At 48.3% G+C, this 21202-nt stretch overlaps 1 protein-coding gene across 6 annotated transcripts in view; it reads right to left on the bottom strand.

The window, feature by feature from the left end:
• Positions 1-8907: 8907 nt before the first annotated feature.
• SHISAL1 (shisa like 1) overlaps positions 8908-21202 on the bottom strand; it is a 123840-nt gene continuing 111545 nt past the window's right edge. For 3 of the 6 annotated variants that reach the window (XM_026867732.1, XM_026867736.1, XM_026867734.1), the window contains 2 exons: positions 17884-17999; positions 8908-10442 (listed from right to left, as the gene is read on the bottom strand). Coding sequence is in view for 2 of the 6 variants with exons in the window: in XM_026867735.1 (XP_026723536.1) it covers positions 10430-10442 (13 nt within the window). In the remaining 4 variants the exon portion in view is untranslated. The remainder of the gene's footprint in view (positions 10443-17883; positions 18000-21202) is intronic. The other 3 variants (XM_026867733.1, XM_026867735.1, XM_026867737.1) reach the window with 1 other exon arrangement.

Below are 21202 nucleotides of genomic sequence, written 5' to 3'. Positions count from 1 at the left end.
ACCTGCCTGCTTGCCTGGAATGGCAAATCCCGCAGTTGCTTTTGGAAAAACTTTGTGTTTTTGCAGGAGCCCCACCCGTACCGCCCAGGTTTGTGTTTTGCCATGAGCTCTAATATTTTCTATGTGGAGTTCAGTGAGCAGCTGTTAGTAAGGCTCATTTCTCATTGTAATTCCAGAGGAATCCGTGATAGAACTCACCCAGGCTTGAGCAGGGCGGCGGAGCTGTCGGCCCGAGCTGGGCGATGGCACCGCGAAGGTGAGGCAGGGCCCAGCAGACCGCAGCCGAGCAGGGGAAACTCTCGGGGTTTGGGCCAGGTGGCTCCTCGTGTTCCAGCTCGCACGCACGGGGCGAGCGGCTCCTTCCTTGGATCTGAGGCAGGCTCCGGACGTTTGACTTGGCGGTGGGACGGGAGCCTGCCTGAGGGATGCAGCTGCCACTCGGAGCCGTGCAGAGCCGAGCTGCCGAGGAGCTCGGGTTCCCTCTGGCTGAGAGGGGTCTCGCCTCACAGTTAGCAGGCACGCATTTGGTTTTCCTTCAGACTCTGCTAGTTTTGCCCTGCTCTGCTCCAAAGTTTATTTGCCGGTTGTCAGCTCGCTGAGGTTTCTCTGCTCAATCCATCTCAGCAGAGCCTGGGCAGCAGAACAGCCAAAGCCTGGCCCTGAGGTACAGGCTGGGTCGCACCGGGACAGCCCAGGGTGGTTTGAAACTGCAAATTCAAAGCACACACTTAAAAGTGTATTGAATTTTAACAACCTCTTCCTTCCCTCAGTGCATGCAGATGTTTCTGGCTCACGGGATAAAGGAGGGAAACACCTTGTGGCTGCCTGGTGATGGAGAGAGGAACAGGAGCCAAGTAATGACTTGAGTGGCCAGAGAAGGGCAACGGAGCTGGGGCAGGGTCTGGAGCACAGGTCTGCTGGGGAGCGGCTGGGGGAACTGGGGGGGTTCAGTCTGGAGAAGAGGAGGCTGAGGGGAGACCTCCTGGCCCTCGGCAACTCCCTGCCAGGAGGGGGCAGAGAGGGGGGATGAGTCTCTGGAGCCAAGGCCCCAGCGCCAGGCCCCGAGGGAATGGCCTCAAGCTGCCCAGGGCAGGGTCAGGCTGGCTCTGAGGAAGGATTTCTGTGCAGAAGGGGCTGTTGGGCGTTGGAATGGGCTGCCCAGGGCAGGGGGGAGTCCCCGGGATCCCTGGGGGGGTTGAAGAGTCGGGCTGAGCCAGCGCTGAGGGGTCTGGGGGAGTTGGGAACGGTCAGGGGAGGGTCATGGTGGGACTGGAGGAGCTGCAGGGGCTTTTCCAGCCCGGATGATGCTGGGATTCTGTGGTGGGGCTGGAAAATGACACCTGTGACAAGAGGAGACCTGGCAAAGGCAGCAGCAGTGTCTCAGGAGGGGCCCTGGAGGGGAAGGGCAGCACAAGGGACCCTGGATCAAACCTCGGGAAGTGGCCACAGGGAACGTGCCCCTCGCAGCAGGCTGCACGAGTCCATCACAGCGCTGACAGAGTCTCTTTCGGGAACAAGGCTTGGTCCCGAGCACGCTGGGCCCTGCTCTGGGATCTCGTCTTGGAGGGCCAAACCTCTCGTGGGGCTGCCAGGGTTGCAGGGGAGAAGGGGCACGGTGAGGAAAGACCATGGTTCTGCCAGAATATCCTTTATTTACCTGTCAGGGAGGAGCAGGGAAATGGAAAACTGAATTTGCCCAATTTGCCCATTCCTGCCAAAAAGGAACGTGTATCTCTGAAAAAGGATGCTTGAAGCTTTGGTGTAGAGGAGCGATAAGTGAGGAGATTTCTTAATATTGGTGATTCTCCCCTATAACAGCACGGCCTGATTTCCTGTTGTCTGAGCATTGGGAAATGGGAGAAGGACTTAAAAGTTCAAGTAGTCCAAAGATTCCAATTTTATTTCAGTCCTGAATCAGTCCCAGTTTCGGGCACCTCTGAAGGTCTGTGGTAGCCCTTGTGTTGCTGTGGGGCTGAAGTACCTGGGGAAAAGGATCCGGCCCCCAGCCGAAGGCGTCAGCTGAGGATGCCTGGGCTGGAGAGAGCAGCAGTTGTGTGCAGGACACACACACACCCCATGTTTTAGAAGGTGAAGCAGGTTGGTCCTTGCAGCTGGGCCTTTCCTTGCTGAGTGCCAGGGGGCACGGCCGGGTCTGGGGAGCGTGGGACCCCCCGAGGGTGTGTGACAGCCAGCTGCCTGCTGTGGCCGGGGTGGTGCCTTCTGTGGGGACCGTGGGGAGGAGGCTGTGGAACGGAGGGGTGCTGACTGCCCAGCACCAGCGACAGAGGCACCGCCCGCGCCGCTCGCCCGCAGCCCAGGACCTCCATCAAAATTTAACTGTGGGCTTAAGTGGTGCTTTTTATTCACGTGGCATTTGTATGGGTAGTCTAACAAAACGTAGAAGCTGTGAGACTCACGGTAGTCCATGATTTCTTTTCCTAGGGTTTGGGGCTTTTTTTTTTTTTTTTTTTTTAATTAGCTAGAGATAAGTTGCTCTAACAAACATCCATGTGGCAAAGAGAAAAGGGAAAGGTTGTGGAATGTTTTAGAGCTCCTCTGTCTGCTTAATAATAGCAGGTATAGCACAGGGATGCTGCCTCTGCTTGCTAGATAAATTCCCAGTTGATTTTTTCTGGTGGCTGCTTAGAACGTGTTCATTCCAGGGAAGAGTGCTGTGTGGTTAAAATGATAATGGAGTTTATACAGCAAATCCCAGCTATCACTTACTCACCGAAGGTGGTAATTCCAGCTGGGCTACCACCTACCCCAGCAGCATTCTCCAATGTAAAATCTTCTAACAAAATCCAGGCATGCGAGACAAAGGCAGCTCTGCAGTGAAGTTTGATACTGCATAATACTAGTTATCAGTGATCTAATACACTTGAATCCCTGGACAGCAAATTCTGGAGAAAGGAGCTGGTAGATACTATGCTGGGGGGGGGGGTAAAAAAATTTGAGGCCAAGTGAAACAAAGCTTTTTAGATGCTTCTAAAATTGGAATGGTTTTCAGTTGGTCCTGCAGGAAGAAAAGGCATTCTTCAGGAGTAACTACAAGGCAGTTAAAACCAAAATTAATTTAAAACAAAGTGATTTGGGAGAATGCCCAATATTAATTAAAAAAAAAAAAAGTGATCTGGGAGAATGCCTTAAATTAAAACTGGAGCTTAGCCGGCCAATAGGAGAGTATTCTTGAATATTACCTAGATCATGCTTTTTTCTTTCTTGTCAAAGCCAAGGGTTTAAGCCCAGTTGCCACAGGACAAGGCTGCCCTTCATGTTCAAGCGCTGTGACTCTTTGTGGGCCGGAACGTGGCCTGAGACTCCCAGCCGCTCCCCTCAAAAACTTCCCTGACGCAGGCAGCCTCTTGGTTTTAGGTCTGCCCTGCCTTACGCCCGGGTGGTTTGGTCTGTGAGAGGCTCAGCAGTGAGAGAGGAGCTGGTTCCAGTGGGACAGCGCTGCAGGGGAGAGGGAGCCTGAGAGATGCTTGAGAAATGTGGTGTTAATATTCCTTAGCTTCAAAAAAAAGGAAAAAAAATAAATCAGGCTTGCACGCTAGCAGAGGTAAGTGTGGAGGCAGGCAGCTCCATCCGAGCTCTCCTGACAAGCACAAGGCACTGGGGAAGCGCGGCCGGTGCTCCCAGAGCGACGCTGCGAGAGCCGGTGCTCCAGGGAGGGCTTGCAGGGGACTGCAGCAGGGAAACGCGGGCAGGATGCTTGGTTTCCACTTCGTATTTTGCTGGAAAAGTATAAAAAAAAGGAAGGTGCAAAGGCTAGCTGATGAAAGCCTAGTGAAGAGAGGCAGAGGAGTTTCCCTCTCTCTAGATGACTCTTCAGTTCTTTACCAAGTCCTCACAAATAAACACCGGCGGTGGAATTGAGCTCGACGGAACGATGAACTAAAATTTGAGAAGATACGAGGCTCTGTACAGTCTGGCTGTTTGAAGAAGAGTTAAAATCCTGATTGGGAAACTCACGCCGTGACACGCTCAGACACGAGTGCCCCCACACACCCAATACATCAGTACGGGCGGGGTGCGGGTGTCCCAGGTTCCATTGTCTGCTCAAATTAACTTTTGAGAGTAACTTGTGCGAGAGGGACAGGGTCTTGTTTTTGGAAGGAAATATCAAAACCGAGATACCTTTTCTCTCCTTGTCCTTCCGTAGGTGTGAACAAGCGGGGCAGCACCCTCTCTGCTTTCCAGTAAGGACAAACAATTCAATGGAACTGGCTGTGATGCTCCTGTTGGTTTATGGTTTGGTGATAATGGCTCCGTAATGGCAGCCTGTAAGTCATTATCAGCATTTTAACATCTTCTATGGAAGTTCCAGAGGTATTTAATTTGCTCACTTGGTATATAAAAGATGTTCCTGCTGAGCATAGTATGGTGAGTATAATTCTTACTCAATTACTATAAGCCTGCAGTAAAAATTGTTGAAACTTGGTAAGGGAGCTGTAACACACCCAATACGTCAATTTACCGTTTCTTTTAGCATTTGTCTTGTAAATTTAGCTGGTTTTCGTGATTGCAAGTGCAGTGTGAGAAGGGCAGTGGGTGGTGGTTACTTGTATTTTTACATACCGATGTGGTTTTAATACTGTCTTTTGTCCTCTCTTCCTGCAATACGTCTCCGTCAGTCTTAGCACAGCGGGATGTCATTGTAGTCTCTTACAGCTGCAAAGCCCCTAAGAATTATCCAAGTGTTGCTGTAATGAAAAGAATCCTTTTTCATTTTTGCGCTGATGTGCACAGTTACAGAAGCTGCAGGAATGAACTATTTATGGATTTTTATTATTTTTTTTTTTAATCTGGCTTTAAAATTCCCGTATTTTTGGCTGTTCAGGTGTGTTCCTGCAGCACAGCCCCTAGCCTGGGGTTAGTGTTCCCATTCCCAAAGTGTAATTTCTGGTGTGAAAAGGTTCATCCTGTGTTTGGGAATGCCCGTTTCACTTGGACATCAAAGGTTCAGCATGAGCCAAGGAGGACGAGCCAACAGCTGAGGAAAATTTATGTTTGGGAGCCACGGGACAGAGAAGAGCAAGAACTGCTTCTGTCCAGGGCAGGAACCTGGACCGAGCGGCAAGAAGCCCCCCCGGACTCTCCCTCCCGGCCGTGCGCTGTCTCAGGATGGAGACTCCCCGTGGGTATTACTGACATTCTCCTGAGGAGTGGGTGGGTGGAGGAGAAGTGTATGAGCAAAGCTACCAACAGAAATCTGCACTTGCTTTCTGGTCAGTTTTTTGTTGTGGGTTTGGTGTTTTTTTTTTGTTTTGTTTTTTTTTTTTTTTTTTTTTTTTTTTTTTTTTTTTTTTTTGTGTGTGTGTGTGTGCTTGTTTAATCCAGTTGTCAAAAATGTTCCCTTTTACTAGTCTGAAAGCTGAAATCTCAGCTCGGCATGCTTAGTATTCTTGGAACACTGGCAATGATCCCTCCTAAACGCTGGGTGACAAAGGGACCTGAGAGAGCACAGTCTGTTCAGAAAGTCAAAACCTTTCTGGAAAAAACTGCCCAGATCCTTCGGCCTGCCTTTCCTCACAAGTATGTGGTGTTAGCAATTGCTGGAAATGGGATGCAGACTGAATGGGCGATATATTTATTCATGCAATGGCCTTAGCTTTTTTTTTCCTGGGGTGTGGTTTGGGTTTTTGGGGGCCTTTTTTCCCCCCTCCTCCAAATCCAAGCATCATTCTTTGCAGTAAATGCACTTTTCATTTCCCCTTCTATGAACCACTTGTATAAACCACCGAGTGTTGGTATCTGGGGATTTCTCTGCACATGGAAAAGAAGCCATGAAGTTTGAAGCTATCGAAAAAAGTGGAAACTCAAATCTCTACAGCTATTCCAGACAGCCTTTGAAACACTAAAGCAAGTTTTATTACAGGGATTAGTTTACGTTACACTCATTTATTAAAACCTAAGGACATCTTTATAAAAACTACCGTATATAAAGACAAGAGCAGTGCAATAGCAGTGTAAAACACGTTTTTTTGGTTTACTTGGCAATCACTTTAGAAAGACAACATGATTCATAATATGAAGTTAGAGAATGCTGCAAAAAATAGGACAGGATTAGATCAAAAACTAGAGTAGCGGATCACTGAACACTGGCACGTATTGATTTAAACATCGAGTGTTATGTAAACAGTATTATTGTCAACGGATTAATAAAGAGTGAGGAATCACTGCAACCCTAGAATTTCTAGTTAGCTGAATTAGCCTAAAGTCTGACTGCTGACTATTAAAATAGACTATTGTACTGTATATATTATCTTCTTAGTGATTTACTATTTATGTAAAAGGCGGACTAGAGGAAATGCCTGTCTTATGCAAGACAATTCTCGAGGCTGAGAAAAGATATTTCTTCCTGGTGAGTGGGTGAGGTTTTGTTTTTGTCGCTTTACATTTCATTCACCGTCGCTGGTGGCGAAACAGAACTGACTTTAAAAAAAAAAAAAAAAAAAAAAAAATTAAAAAAAAAAAAAAAAAAAAAATCACTTTTTGACATGTTATTTCATCGCTTCTTCAAGTGGACAGTCCTCATACAGAAATTACAGCCATAATAAAACTATTAAAAACAGTTATCTAAAATAGCTGCTACAATATGCTGCAGTAGACATTAAGAGGCCGGATTGTTTTCACTCTCAGATCGATAACCAGGCACGAAAGATGGTTAATTACAACACCAAGTCCTGCACAAGCTTTATAACTTATCTTTTTATGTCCTATGTTATACACAGCAATTATTAAGAAGTTGGACACTCAGTTCTCGGTAAAACTGAAGAGAGAAAATGAGTTGGACAAGGAAGGAGGCTTCTGGAGCACGAAGGTCATTAATAGCCACTGGGACAGACAGCTGCTATTGTTAAACAGGGTGTACAGTGGAATTACACACTTCTGTATTAATTTTAGATCCTTTGTTTTTTTCCAACCGTATCAGGATGGACATAGAGGAAAATGTACCTATTTTAGTCCAAGTCTTTTCTTTTAGAGAAAGATTGTGTTTGAACCAGCCTCTTTCTGCAGAAATTCTGAAGAATTAACTGCAGTTTACCTGGCTCCCTGGAATTTCAATCAGATGAATGCAGAGGGGGATCAGAGCACAGCTACAGAGCCGGTTCAGACGCTGAGGTGACTGCTGCTCTAGCCAGTGCTCTATCCCCCACGCTAAGGGAGAAGGGCCGGCGGTGGTGGTGGTAGGGAAACACGTGTGGTGCACTGTCTCCCTTCAGTTTAAGGCCCAACAAGCATTAGTCTTATTCAGGCTCTTCTGCTCTGCTAAGCTAGAGAGGCTACCGGATGATGATAACACAACTGACAAAGGACCGTTCATCAGCTACGACATGGATTGATCCATAAATTAACTGGTAGGCAAAAATCAGAATTTCAGCCAGAGAGTATCTACCTTATATTAACTGGCTCTGTATAGAGGATAAAAGAAAACAAACAAACAAACGAAAAGCACATCAGTTACAAGGTATACATGTACTAGGAGTAAAGCATAAAACTGCTCATTAATAACGCACAATTCCCAAAGGGAAAAAAACCCTTACAAAATACAGTAAGTCACACAAACCAGTATCTAATACAAATTCCTTCATGAACATAAGCTTTTTTACAAAGCTCTCTGTGGCGGTCACCACCTCACAACGGGAGTAGGTGCTGGGAGCAGGTAAAAGGAGCAGCTACTGCACAGCGAGTCCTGTCGGGCCGCTGGGGGCTGCAGGGGTTATGGATCTCGGAGCCAGAGTGGGAGCGTGGAGAAAACGTGGTGTTGGCAGAGGTGTGGGTGGTGTCGCCTCCAGGTACTTGGCTTCCTCTGCCCTTCCTGCGCTGGGCGCTAACAGCACTGCCTTACACCTCGGGGGCTCGCCCTCCCCTGCCCGAGCTCCCGTCTCAAGGGGAGCAGCTGGGACCCGCCACTGAACTACTGCCAGCCTGTCCTCGCTGGACGTCCCTTCTGCTCCCAGCTGAAGTGCTCTGAACGGTTCTGCAATACTCGGATTATTCTTTTTAGAAAACTAGAATCTCTTAGGTTTCGTGTGAATCCAGGTTTAGGAAATACCGCCTCTGTTTTATTTGAAGCGCTGCATTCCTCACGCCGTGAAACACCCCGGCTGCCCGCCCAGGGCTCCGCAGACACGGGGACCCAGGAGCTTCTGTGGAGCCAGAATAGGCCGGGCCTTAAGATTACCTAGGACAGGATGGAGGCTTAACGCCTGCAGGGTGGCACTCGCACCTCTGGCGTTTGAGTTCTCTATGAGCTGTTGACTCACTCAGGGATACTCAGCATTTTTTACCAGTTGGTTTGCAAAGAAAAGGGGCGTGTGTGTGTGTGTGGAGGGGCTGCAGGGGGGGCTCCTGTGAGAAGCTTCTCGGAGCTTCCCCAGCTCTGGCCGAGGCTGAGCAGTCGGTGATGGTGGTTGTGCCTCTGTGGGAACACGTTTCAGAAGGGGAACGTGGGAGGGGGAGCTGTGAGGGAGACACCTCTGCAAACACCGAGGCCAGAGGAAGAAAGGAGGAGGAATGGGGGGAGATGTGGCGGGGCAGAGACCCCCTCAGCCCGGGGGGAGAGGGCAGCTGTGCCCTGTGCCGGGGAGGGCATTGGGGGGGCAGGTGCCGACCTGCAGCCGGGGAGGGCCCCACGCTGTGGGGGGAGGAGGGAGAGAAATGGGGAGCAAAGCTGAGCCCAGGAAGAAGGGAGGGGTGGGGGGAAGGTTTTTCTTTAAAGATGTGCTGGTGTTTCCCACTGTCCTACTCTGATTGGACAATTCAGTGGTGGTAGTGCTCAAATTAAACCGATGTTCTTTTTCTTCCCCAGTGGAAGTCTGTCTTTTGCCCATGACCACAATGGCCAAGTCATCCCTCCCTGTCCTTGTTTTGATCCTCGAACCCATTCTTATACTTTGCCCATCCCACGGGGGGAGGAGTGAGCGAGCAGCTGTGTGGTGCTCAGTTGCCCTCTGGGCTTAAGCCACGACACAGGAGCATACTGGTATCCTACACACACTGGGCCTTCCCTGAAGACTGGGCACCCCCGTGCTGTCCGGCCTCGCTGTGTCCCCAGCACTATTTGTCCCTGCGTGGCTTTAGTCACTACCATTGTGCCCTCTGGTAGCTGTGGATGAGCTCAAACCACTCAGCAGTCCGTCCCCTGGGAGTTCAACAGAAGACTAAAATTCCCTTAAATCAAAGAGGTACAAAAGGGAAACTTGATTGTTGATTGACAAAGTGTTCCTCCTGTTGGCTATGCAGTAAAATATATGGTTATTTAAAAGATATTCAGATCTGCAGGACAAATTAAGGAAGGATCCACTGGCATTATCATGGCTTTGTGTTGCAATTTCTAGGTGAACTCCTCTGTTGGGCTGCCCTTGCCAGGCTCTCCATGTGTCTATCTTAAATAACTGAATTTCACATGATTTGCTCATGTAATTGACAGTGTATGATTTCAAAATAAACCTGTCCTATGGAAAGTCAGGTCAAGCTATTGCATCCTCGAGACCAAGCACTCCACATACTCCTGTGGCGGCATCGCTGCCTTTCTGGCTTGCAAATGAATTCTTAGATTTGTGAGGGGTAAACTCCAAAGCCAGTTGGTGGCTGAAGGAATTGGATTATTGCCTTGTAAAGCAGAGGGACAATGGTATTATTGCTTTTAAAAGATATAGTTTGTTGATTTTCTTCTGTTTCTCTTTCAGCTTCAAAGAGGATGAGGGTGGAATGGGGTGTCTGTGTTGCTTCTTAACAAGCACCCCTCTTCGGGAGGGGGCGTGAAGCTGGAGCCAAGACGTGCTCAGAGCTCTGATGTCTTAGCAGAATCATTGCCAATGACCTTAACATCTGTACTAAGGTACAAACAGTTGCTACCCTGCAGTGTGACTCCATGAAAGGCTTTCACTTACCTTGTGAAGCATGTGACCATAATGGTTAAGAGTGATGGAGATTGCCAGCACCTACCCTATTGTGACAAAATATTCACCAGAGAACTTTGGAAAAACTCACATTCAGTATTCTGACACTTAGATTAGGCTCAAATGGCAATAGACAGATGGGGAGGCAAAGAAATGTTATCTACCAAAGGTTTGTGTTGTGATCTTTTTCCACCTTTGTGTGGTTTTGCCAGAGCAACTTGATTTTCTTCCTATTGAGCATTTCCTCACATATGATGCTGCCTTTCAGAGATAAGAGTGTCTGCCTAGAATTAGAATATTGCTTACAGACTACTTTCTTCTGGAGGCTCCTTCCGTATCATCTGCCTGGAGAAGTTGTCTGAGCGGTGTTTCTCTTCAGGTGACTTGCTCAATCTCCTTCTTGTAGTCCTTCTCTCTCCTGCTTACCCATCTTTTTTTTTTCAACTCTTGTCATTCAGTTGATTTCCTTGAAAGCTGCTCCTCGAAGTCTGATCTTACCTCTCCCATCTTGAGGCACATCAATATAATTTTCTGGAAGACATAAACCACAAATGTTCCCTTAATATTTCATGAGCACACAGCATCGAAGTATTTCCTGTAAAGAAAAACCTGTAGCTTTCTCAGTTGTGGGTTTACTTTGGGGAGGCAAGAAAGAGGAAGGAAAAGGTGAGAAAGAAAGGTGTTATGAGGCCTCTACCTTCCCTCATTAGCTCTATTTGGCCCAGTGTGATACGGATGGTTGCATCTTCCTCCTCTTTTTCTCTGTATAGTCAGAGTGGGGGGCTAACCTCGTTTCTCCCTGTTTATATTAAACTGGTTCTGCAAAATCTCAATCCCACAGTAGGTGTGCGAGTTGCTATTCTTACCCGTAACCTGGGGGATAAAAATTCAGCCCCAATGGCTCTGCCTGTGTGTATGCCAGTTCCCACTGCACGTTGCTGTGCCCTCTACTACCTGCGAGATTAAAAGACCAAATACTTGCCTCAAAAGGGGAAAGAGGAAATGCAAAGAACTGCTACACTTAATTTCTACCGCTCGTAGCCCACTCTGAAAGCACAAAGTGCAGAGGGCTTCCTTCTGCAACCGCAAACTTACTCTGAAGTAAATTTTATTTCCGCAGACAATCTCACTGGAGCTGTTTGCATGAGCAAAGGGTGGCTGTGCCCGTACTGTAAATGCTTTATAGATGCCATGGAGCATTCCCACTGCTCTCGTTACCCAGGTACGCACCAGGCCCCGCACAGGCTGCTCGCTCCAACCCCTGTTCCTTCCCTGCAATGAGAAAATGGGCTTCTATTTCCACATATGTAAATGAGTACGTGTTCTATGTGTCTGCCTTCCTCACAGAAATGTTGTGAGGATTCATCCTTTTTTTGCTTTGCGGTGCCTCCTGGACATAAATGCTTTAAATCTGCCCATCTTCACCTGGTGTGTAAGCGGCTCCGTGGTCCATCCGTCTACGAACTACGGCTGCGTGGAGGCACCTTGGCTGAAAGCCCAACCCGGGGAAGTTCTGAGGTAGGCCAAGATGACTAATCATAATAATAAATTAAAGCAATGCATCTGTCTGCTCAAGCAGGCAAGCATAACGGTACGAATACAAGCTGTTGGAGCACGGTTTGGTATCCTAGTAGCAACAATACTTAATTAACTTCTCCCACCAGAGTTCTTTGCATACTGGGTATTCCCAAGTCTACGTGCTACATTCTACATATTGCATTCCGTTAATGTATAAAATATAAAGAAACATCTGGTTCAGACAGCGGAATATCTGTGGGAATCAGCACGTTTGAGGTTATCTAGCTTTTTACCCATCAAAGCTATTCAGTGCACGGGGCTTGAGTCTCAACTTTCACGTCAGCACAACTCCTTTGGAGCTGCAGAGTGACTGTGCTCGGAAGGGCAAGGCTGGGCGGGCACCACCTCAGCGCCAGCTCAGCTGGACGAGCTTCACTTAGGTTCAGGCATTTCTCACAGTGCTGTTAGCCAGGGAGGACTTCTGAGCAGAAACATGGCATTTTCCCGTAACTCTAAGGATTTGAGCCTTCACCCAAAACTCAACCAAATGAAACCTACGTCAGGGTTTGACAGTTAACTGCTTTCTAATAATCAAATAGCCTAGACAGTCTTACCCATCTCGGCAATAAAAAAAAAATAAATTACTTTGCATTGTTTTGTTCTGTCACCGTCCTTTTTTGTCGTTGGTGAAATGAATACTAACCAAACATGCAGCCCTGCCTCTTGTGAGGTCTGCAGGCAGATGAGGTTTAAAACAAGTTGTTTGTATCTAGAAGAGTCTCCTGAGACTTAATTTAAAAAATACCTGGGGAGAGAGAAACTGAAGAGCGTGAGCACATACCACGGCTTGGAGCCACCTACATCATTCACAGAACCTTCAGCTGCTTCTGCTCACCCTTCTGCAGAGTGTGGTGTGTGCTCTAGCTCAGATGAAACGCTTTACTAATCCACAGTCTGCATAATTTTGATCATTAGATTGTTTTGATTTGATTGTTTTTAAAGAAATGTTTAGAGGTGGAGCAGGACAGAATGCAGCTTTAAATGTGTCAGACCCATCGGGCAGTTACTCTTTTCCTGTACCGCAGAGTCCTGGGGTTGCTCCTGGCCAGACCCTTCTTCCAAGGTCAGTGTAAAATCAAGTGTCACCAAGATGGCATGAATGAGCGTGCCTGGATCCGAAGACCATAGGAAAGTTTATTAATATTTGTATGTAGCACAGAAAATAAACTATCAGTAGTGGGAGTTCTGCCAGTCCCCTCTGTGTGTGTAAAGCCGAGGGAGGGCAGCGACACGCAGAGCACCCGCAGCCCGGGAACTTGGCTGATGGACGCCTGGACCTGTGAAGTTGAGGGGTGCTGCTTCAGATCGCCCTGCAGCACTGGGATCACTGAAAACACTCGCATTTTCCCGAGAAAGACGAGTGCTAATTTCCATCTGCTGTTAGCCAGAGTGTATTATATCCCAGCCTCCCAACACAGCGTACTTGGCAACACAAACCCTCCATTTGTCACTTCTGGTCACTTCTACAGGATTTTAATGTGTTTAGAGCCGAAGCGTGTGCTCTGGAGGAGGCTCAGGTTGCTCCCGCTCACTAGCAAGGTCCCGGTCGTCGTGCAGCCCCCAGATTGCCATCGCTGCTCCACCCGACGCCTCAGGGAACAGCACCCAGGCAAGCTGCTCCCATTCTCACTGCCCGGCGAGGAAGGAGCTAACGAAAAGATCTGCCTCCTCTTCCACAGCAATGACTCTGCACGGTGGCTTAGCTCCGCTGGAAAACGTGACATCCATTAATAATGAAGGAATGATTCCGAGCCTCTGGAGACAAGTTTTTTTACAGGGACTTTTGTCATTTTCTGACAAACGAAGTAAACAGTTGCCACATTCACCGTCCCAGGGCCTCTTGCTAAGTTGGTGTTCACACAAAAGCTCCATCAGGCACCGCAGCCCCTTCAGACCAGGTAACAAAGCAAACGGTCTCCAGAAATGTCCAGATCTCGCTCTGGCATCGAACTGTTATTACACTGATCGAAGCAGACCTGCACTGATCTACGTCTGTTGAGGTTCTGGTGCAATGCCTTCAAATCTGGTCGTGCTGGGAGGGGAGGAGAAGCTTTCACCCTCTCTGTTCACAGGGATTTCTGGGATAGCAGGCTAACAAACAGCTTTCTGCAGTAAGAAGCCCGTGGCGGGTACACAGATTATTCCAGGCAATAGGAATGTCCTCCTTCCCCATAAGTGCAAGGACAAAGGAGGACAAAGCACAATGCACGAGGTTTTGAAAAAAAGCCCCACAAGATTGAAAGGAAGGATATGAGAAATGAGTTGCAGGACAAGCACTAAATGAAAAGCCATTCAGTTGTCTAAATATATTACAAACCAGAGAGAAATAGAACATAATCTAATCCCCCTGCCTGTGGAGCCTGCCAAAGAGCAGGGGAATAATTTCCATCGTTTGGCATCTGTACACTTCTGTGGCTGTATTATACATAGCCTATAACATTATACACAGAATGTATGCTGAAAGGCTGCTCGGGTTACTAATACGTAAAAGTTCCGAAATGCCTGAACGAAGGCTGCCGGTGCAATCTCAATTTGACTCTTGTTTGTGTGAAACAAAGCAGAAACTCTCAGACTTTTTAGGTGGGGCTCGTCATCTTTTAATTTGCTAGAACGCCAAAAGAGCTGAAGGATTCAGTTTTTTTCCAGTGTAGGGGAAACTTCAACAGCAACTAAAATTTGCTTCAGGTTGGCTCAGTCCTGAAGAGGTCAAATGTTTCGGTGTTTGGAATTGACTGGGAACACTTCAACATTACCACTGGATGTTGCCACCTTGCCATACAGGAGCGGTGCTTTGGCCCCTATTTTCATCCACAGGCTGACTGACCTTTCACTGGGTTACATCACCTTTGACCTCTGGTCTAGCTGGGAAATGCACCGCGGCACCTGCATGAGGTCAGATGAGAGGACTTGCCTTAAAGGGTGACAAACACTGGTAGCCATCACTTAATTTTTCTAAAATAATAGCTGGATCAGGGAAGATAGACAGGTGGTGCTTAAGAGTTTGTAACAAACCCCAGGCACTGGGAATTTTCAACTTGAAAAACAGACTCTGAGCTTTCAACTGTTCCTTCTACCATAGCGGACAATTCTGCAGAGGTGGAAGAGAAATGTCAAGATGTGTTTGAGGGCTAATGCCTTAGGAAGGTGTTTGGCCTTAAACAGGGTAAATGTGCAACACATGCCAGAGCCCTCAGTTAGGCAACCCCTTACCTGCAGACCTAAGAAAAGCCAACGGAAATACCTGGGGTGTGGTAAGAACGAAACCAGAAGCTCCTGCCCTGGTAGGTAGGCTCTTGGAGGCTGGGGGATGTGTAAGTGGGGCCAGCCGAGAGACCCCCTTTGCTAAGACATCAGAAATGTCTGGACGCTTCCATCTGTCAGTTGTTAAGAAACACTCTGGGACTTCACAACTGGGCTGTGAGCCCCAGGGAGGGCCTGGACAGATGGGCTTGGTTAAATCTTGATCATATTCCACGGGGATGCTTTGGAGCTCCTATTTGAGGGCAGGGACCAACCGTACCAAGCTGGCGGCCCCTAACTCACCCAGTGCGGGTGTGAATGGCAGCTAGAAAGGTTACAACGGGTCAGGCACAGCCGGTGAGCTCTGAACCACAGCTCTGAGTCGTGGATCCGGGCTGTAGCACCGGAGTGCTCAGGGGGCGAAGCAGTTCCCCGTCGGCTCCAGAGGAGACTTTCTCAGCAGGATTTCTCTGCTCTGCTGCTCTTCTGGGTGACATAACCCACCCCTGTGCTATCGCGGGCTGTGAATCACCATCCTTACCTAAGAGCAGCAGGCACGCCGGCTGGAGCAAGGAGTGGAAGGACACGCATTAGCCGGTGTCTTGCAGAAGGACAGGGCCAGCTGACAAATCTTCTGCAGCACGCCCTGAGCAGTGCTGGGATGTGCTGTGCCCTTCCACACACACAGCGCTGCCGGGGGGGAAAGCATTTGCTGCGGGGTGTTGTGGATTCTACCAAGTCCTACTGCAGCACCAGAATGTGATGCCTGCTGTCTGTAATTTCTGGGAAAGCCACGATCAGGTGAGAGATGCTCTCTGCTCCTATTGTTGCTTTGCAGGTGGGAAGAAACCATCTGCATTATACGAGTTTCTTTGGGTTGTGCTTACAGCAATGCATTTGCCAGGCGTGAGCGCTGCAGGACGAGGGTGTACGGGGCCAGGAACAAGCGAGGCAGAATGGGACCAACTCAAACGTGGAGGTGGAACTGGCCCTACCTACCGGCCACTGGAAATGGGGCTGCATGTCTCCCGTCTCTGTTCTCCTCCCTTCCCACCTGCGTCACTTAGGTGGGGGAGAGGCATGTGCTTACTTCCACTGCGCCTGCAGGGCAGCACCGCCTGTCCCTGCTACCGAAGGTAATTATCATACAAAGGCTCCACGCGTCGCACAAGTGAAAGCTGCCAGCTGTCCGAGACAACAGAGTCGCAGCAATACACTCTGTTTACAATGCTTGAGAAAGGGCTACTAGAAAAAGTCAAGGGCACAAATGATGGAGTCCAATTTTAAAGGAATTTCCATTTTAATTGTTACGAGTGTTGGTAAATGTGACTTTTAAATTGCTCGCCCCCACTTCTTGGGAATCTCATCTCTTTTTTAGCCTGGCTTAAGCTTGTGTAACTCATGTAAGGACTGGGGGATTTAAAAGCTGGGGTTACAACCCCAAGCCCCACACTGATGCTGACATCTGGGTGATCCCCCCAGCCCTTCCCAAGGGGGGGGAGTTTCCCTTTAGGCTTCCCCCCAGGGTGGGCGGCCAGGCAGACAGAGCCGTTGGGTAAAGGAGCCCCAGGGGTCCCGCAGTGAGTAACCCAAGGTCAGGGGTCCCAGCAGGGAGAACAGCCGGGACCCCTGGCAGGAGGGGCAGTGTCTGTGTGTGAGGTGGGTGCCCTGGGCAGAGTTCCCTGTTGGGGAAGGACCTCCCGCCTCCCTGGGACTGGGCTCCGCTCAGCTCTGGCTTTTGTAAACGCGGGCTGTGCAGAGATTCAGTGTGTGGGTTCCTTGGGCTGATGTGTTTGGCTTGTTGCCCTGGCTGTCTCCCGTCCCTTCTCGGGAGACTCTATTTCACTGTTTCTTGCACCCATTGCTGGTCATGCGGTGTCGTTGTTGGGGTCAGTGGGATTGATGTCGATTATGTATAACCTGAGTGACTGGTTTGTCCCCCCAGTGCTCACCCATGGACTGACCCTTTTGTGTCAATTCCAGTCTGGCCATGGGTTCATCTTGATGCCAGCTGTGTTCTTTATCCTAGGCCTGATAAATGGTGAAACAGGGATCTAAACCAAACTGCATTACACATCGCTGCTGAGCACCACTTGTGGGCTTTAAAGCAGCTTGAGAGACTTTGGGAAGATCTTGTGTTCCTGGGGTCAGGCTGGCCCGGGCACCTCTACAGGACAGTTGCTGTGGGTAGGTGGCAGGTACCTGCTGGCCAAGCCTTCAGTTGTGCTGCTGTCCCGCAGAGGAAAGGCTGGTGGGTCAGGGAGGTGCAGGGCTGCTCCCCGTACCAGAGGGACATACAGCAGTTGGAAGGATTTACACCCCACTGCTGCTCAGTCCCTAGCTAAATCTGAACCCAACGCCAAGACCCACCAAGCCCCCCACCAGTGTGTAGTCACACGCAGGATAAGGTTACTCTCACCAGTGCAGGGTCTGTGTTTGCCTCTTTAAATCATATTTTAATCTGGTTCCATGACTTCTGGTTCCTAACAGAGCTCAGAGATGGTTTTCAGAGGAACCCTTTAGCTACAGCAGCTTCACACGGGCGGGCCCACAGGTCCAGACTCGCGTCTGGGGCAGCGCCCTGAGCCGGTACCCACAGAGCCGGGGAACAAACTGGGACTGGTGAGCAGCTGCCTCCCAGCTCTGCCCTGCAACGGGGAGAGGCCCCGCACCAGCGCTGCTTTTAGCACGGCGTATGGTCTCGTTACCCGAGATCGGCTGCTTTTTTGCTAAGCGAAGCTTGGGATCTGCTCAGATCCCAGGTCTGTCTCACAGACGGGTGCAGGAGGAGACTTGGCGCGTGGAGTGAGCCTGGAGAGCGGCTGCAGGCGAGGACTTGCCTTCCCCACCTCCTCCACAACTGCGGGTGTTAAAACAGCAGCTGGCTTAACTTCTGTTATTAATACGGCTGCCTGGCCAGCAGGCCCAGGCTGAGAGAGAAAACGGGTTTCCTGCAGACGTTCTGGAATATCTATAAATGTACAAATGAAATCCGGCTTTTGTCCCATCAGCTGGGTCGGGTGGGAGAGGAACGAAACCACACAGGATACAATTTTCTCTATTTTTCACTGAAGGCCATATTTTACAATTCTCACTTACAAAAAGCGGTGATGTGAAACCAATAGGGTTGCTAACATAAATAGGTATTACTTACTGTGAATAATGGTTTCTGAAGTAATCCTATGATTCTGAAAGTCAAGTATTTTTCAATTAGTAGCAATGTTTTTCATTTGATAGTTCCTGAAATGGCTCATACTCCTGAACACAGTTCTGGAAAGTAAAAACATCCAGGAGAATTTCTGAGGGTTTTTTTTTAAAATGGAAATATGAAGCATTCAAAGTTCTGATTTATGACTGTTGAACAGAGGAAGAGATGAAGGTTCAAGGACATAAATTGAAAGATGATCACTGCAAAGCTGCATGTGCCTTCCCTCACTGAAGCACTGCAGTCTGATTTTTAATGACCTGAAATGTTTTCTTCCTCCTTTTTAAGATTATTAAAAAAAAAAAAAAAACACCTCAAAACACTCTGGGCCTTCCAAAGCATCTTAAAAGCGTGGATGGCCAATTACAAATAAAACTGAAAGTGAGCTGGACTCACTAAATTGCCAAACATCTGTGAAACCCTCGAGTCACCACCAGGGTCCCTGAATCAGGTCTGTCACTTGAGGCTGAAACTCTTGTGGTTGATTATTGCCAAACTTTCCGGTAGGCTAATGTGTAGCAACCATTAAATAAATGATACATCTGAAGGGAAATTAAGTTTTCATGGTTCACAAACACCCATCCCACCCCCGGCTTTGTTATGTATATAGTTTCAACTGTCTTCAATTTTCTCCAAGACCTCAACAAATCACGATGTCAAACTGAACAGGGATATCGTGTAATGAACTCAAGACTTCTTGTTCCACTTGAGCCTCTGCTCATTTTCACATTTTTCCAGCTAACGGGAATGACCACATAGCTTTAATTACATTCCTGTCATAGAGGTAAATGACCTTGAGATTTTTTAGACATGAAGAAGCCAAGAGGAACTATTGCTAGAGGCAAGATAGTATTTTTTTTTTTTGCTGCTTCCTTAAGGTCTGGGGCAGGCACGTTGCTTTGTGAAGGAGATTATGTGGAACTTAATGGCACAGATACTATAAGCGGGTTTCATCTCTCCTAACTGTAGACATGAGTCAGATGTCTTCATTTCCAGAGCCACCTCAGGCTCCTTTATTGCCAACTGAAGGCAACAAGCACCTCTGCAGAGCTACTCTCCTCCTCATGGGACAGGCCTCACATTGGGTGAGTGATGCTGCAGGGACTCCCCTCTGTCCTTACCGGCTTCGAAAAAACTGATGGGTAATTGCTGCAGGTGCCTAGAAGTTAGGGAATGAGCAGTCCCACTGCCCCCCCAGAGTGAATGATAAGAACAGGTAATGCCAGGATGGGTTGCTGTTACCTGCACGTTCAGACTCGTACTCGTTTCTGGAAAGAAAGCAGCTTCTTACCCTACATGTGCATATACAGTCCCCAAGGTATTTTTTCCCCTCTCACAAACTTCCATTGGCTGAGTGGCAGGAGAGGTGCATCCCTGCAGCTCCTGACTAGCCCCCCCCCGAGATGCTGCTGTGGACAGGGCCACAGATGGGCACTCTTTGGAGCAAGGCTCGATACTCAAAATTTTTTTTGTGAAATCTCTTGGTACTGCTGTAAAAGCTTTGAAAAAAAAAATAAATCTGTGATCCTTTGAATATTTCTACATCAGCAGTAAGGACTGAATTATCTGAATGTCTCCTATTTCAGCTCATCCCAGTTTCCCCAAAGCTGATGTTACTGGCTTTCAAAATCTCTTCCCACAAAGGGGCTTTCACCTACCAACATACTCAAGTATTCTCCCCGTTTGCTGAGCTCTTATCCAGCAGTGTCAACCCATACATCTCAGATCCAAGAGACCACAATGAAAAGTACAAGAGGCTTTACAAGACTGTGCCCTTCTATTAAAATTGGGTACATGATACGAGAAAAAGGCTTCCTTTCATGCTGGCTGACAATTTGAATTTAACAGCCGCTACAAATTGAAAGCCTGGTTTAAAAAGTGAGCAGTGAAACTCGCCCTGTGATTTATGATGCAGCTTGCTAGGACGATGCCGTTCCCTGGTTATGCCACTCTAAATGCACCCCAAAACTTTGCCAGGGATGTTTTAAAAGCAAAACCACCAAGATTTTGGTGTAACAGCAGTGACTGATTCAGAGAGAAGAGCAGTTATGGAGCGTATTCTTTTATGGAGTCCAGTAATTTTTACATTTTTTGTAATTCCTTTGCCATACAGTGACCAATAATTTATTGATAGATGAAGGACATAATTTAAAAGGATGTTTAGGCAAGCTATGCTCAGTGTAGAGCATCTTTACCTGTACGGATGGTCAACTCTAAGTGTTGTAACACTTCGCAACTTACAGCTGAGGTGAAACGCAGCTTTATCACACCAAGATATATGTGGTTTGTGCCTCGATGTTAACTGAGCCAGAAGAGTAAGTGAAGGAGAAACGTGGCCCTGTGTAAGGAGCTCTGTGGGTGTGCACGGAGGGGTCAGTGCACATGCACGTGTTTATGCATCCATACGTGTGTAGATGTGTATCAGCAATTTATTTGGCTCTCAGTTTTTGTATATAACCTCCCACATGTTATATATATAGCTGTAGCTTAGTTTCTTTGTAAAATTCAAGGATGAACTACTGAGCTGAACAAAAGTAGGCCAACACACATCAGGTGACTATCCTGCTCCTTTTATTATCTCGGCTTGCCCTAGTGCTCTTTGCCACCTTGGCATCAGCAAAATTCCATCTATTGAAATGGCTGCCTAGCACGTCCTGAAGTCCGGCAGAGGACAAGAACACACACCGTCATGGAAACTGAACCGCTGAAACATGCTGAAAGCGGGGAAGGGGTTAGCCGAACACTGGAGTTGAGTGTTCTGCAGAGATTCAAGGTGCCGACTTCTTTCAAGGCCCGTGGAAGTCAATAAAACCAAAAGCCGCGGAGACTTTAGGGGACTTACATTAGAAGCAGAATCACTTTTTCTAGATTCCACTGGAAAGGAAGCTGGGAAGTTGGTTTCCAAAGCAGATCGGATTAATACACTGCTTGAACCGGGTCCCGGCTGGATCGCCCGCAGTTCCTAACAACACTGAACTACTCCAGGGTGTTCATGCAGGACGGGTGCTGCAGGGGCAGGGGGTGGGAGAGTGGCCCGAGGAGGAAGGTGCCCTGTTCCCACGCCTGTACCGAACAGCTGCCCGGCAGCAAGGGAGCCCCTCCGCACACTGGGGCTGCTCCTCATCCCCCCCAGCCTCTGCATTTCATCTGACTTCCCAAGCGACTCCCCTTTCTTCCTCCCCTTCGTTCCCATACTTCTCTCCCGTGCACTAAAACCCCTCTATAAAATCTGCTGCCTCCTCCAGGCGAGCTGAAACCAGAAGCGTGT

The sequence above is a fragment of the Athene cunicularia genome (genome assembly GCF_003259725.1).
Source record: "Athene cunicularia isolate RWA chromosome 1 unlocalized genomic scaffold, athCun1 chr1_part2, whole genome shotgun sequence".
In the NCBI taxonomy this organism is placed as follows: Eukaryota; Metazoa; Chordata; class Aves; order Strigiformes; family Strigidae; genus Athene; species Athene cunicularia.
The sequence above is the reverse complement of the archived record's forward strand: the minus strand, read 5'-3'. Positions and strand labels throughout refer to the sequence as shown.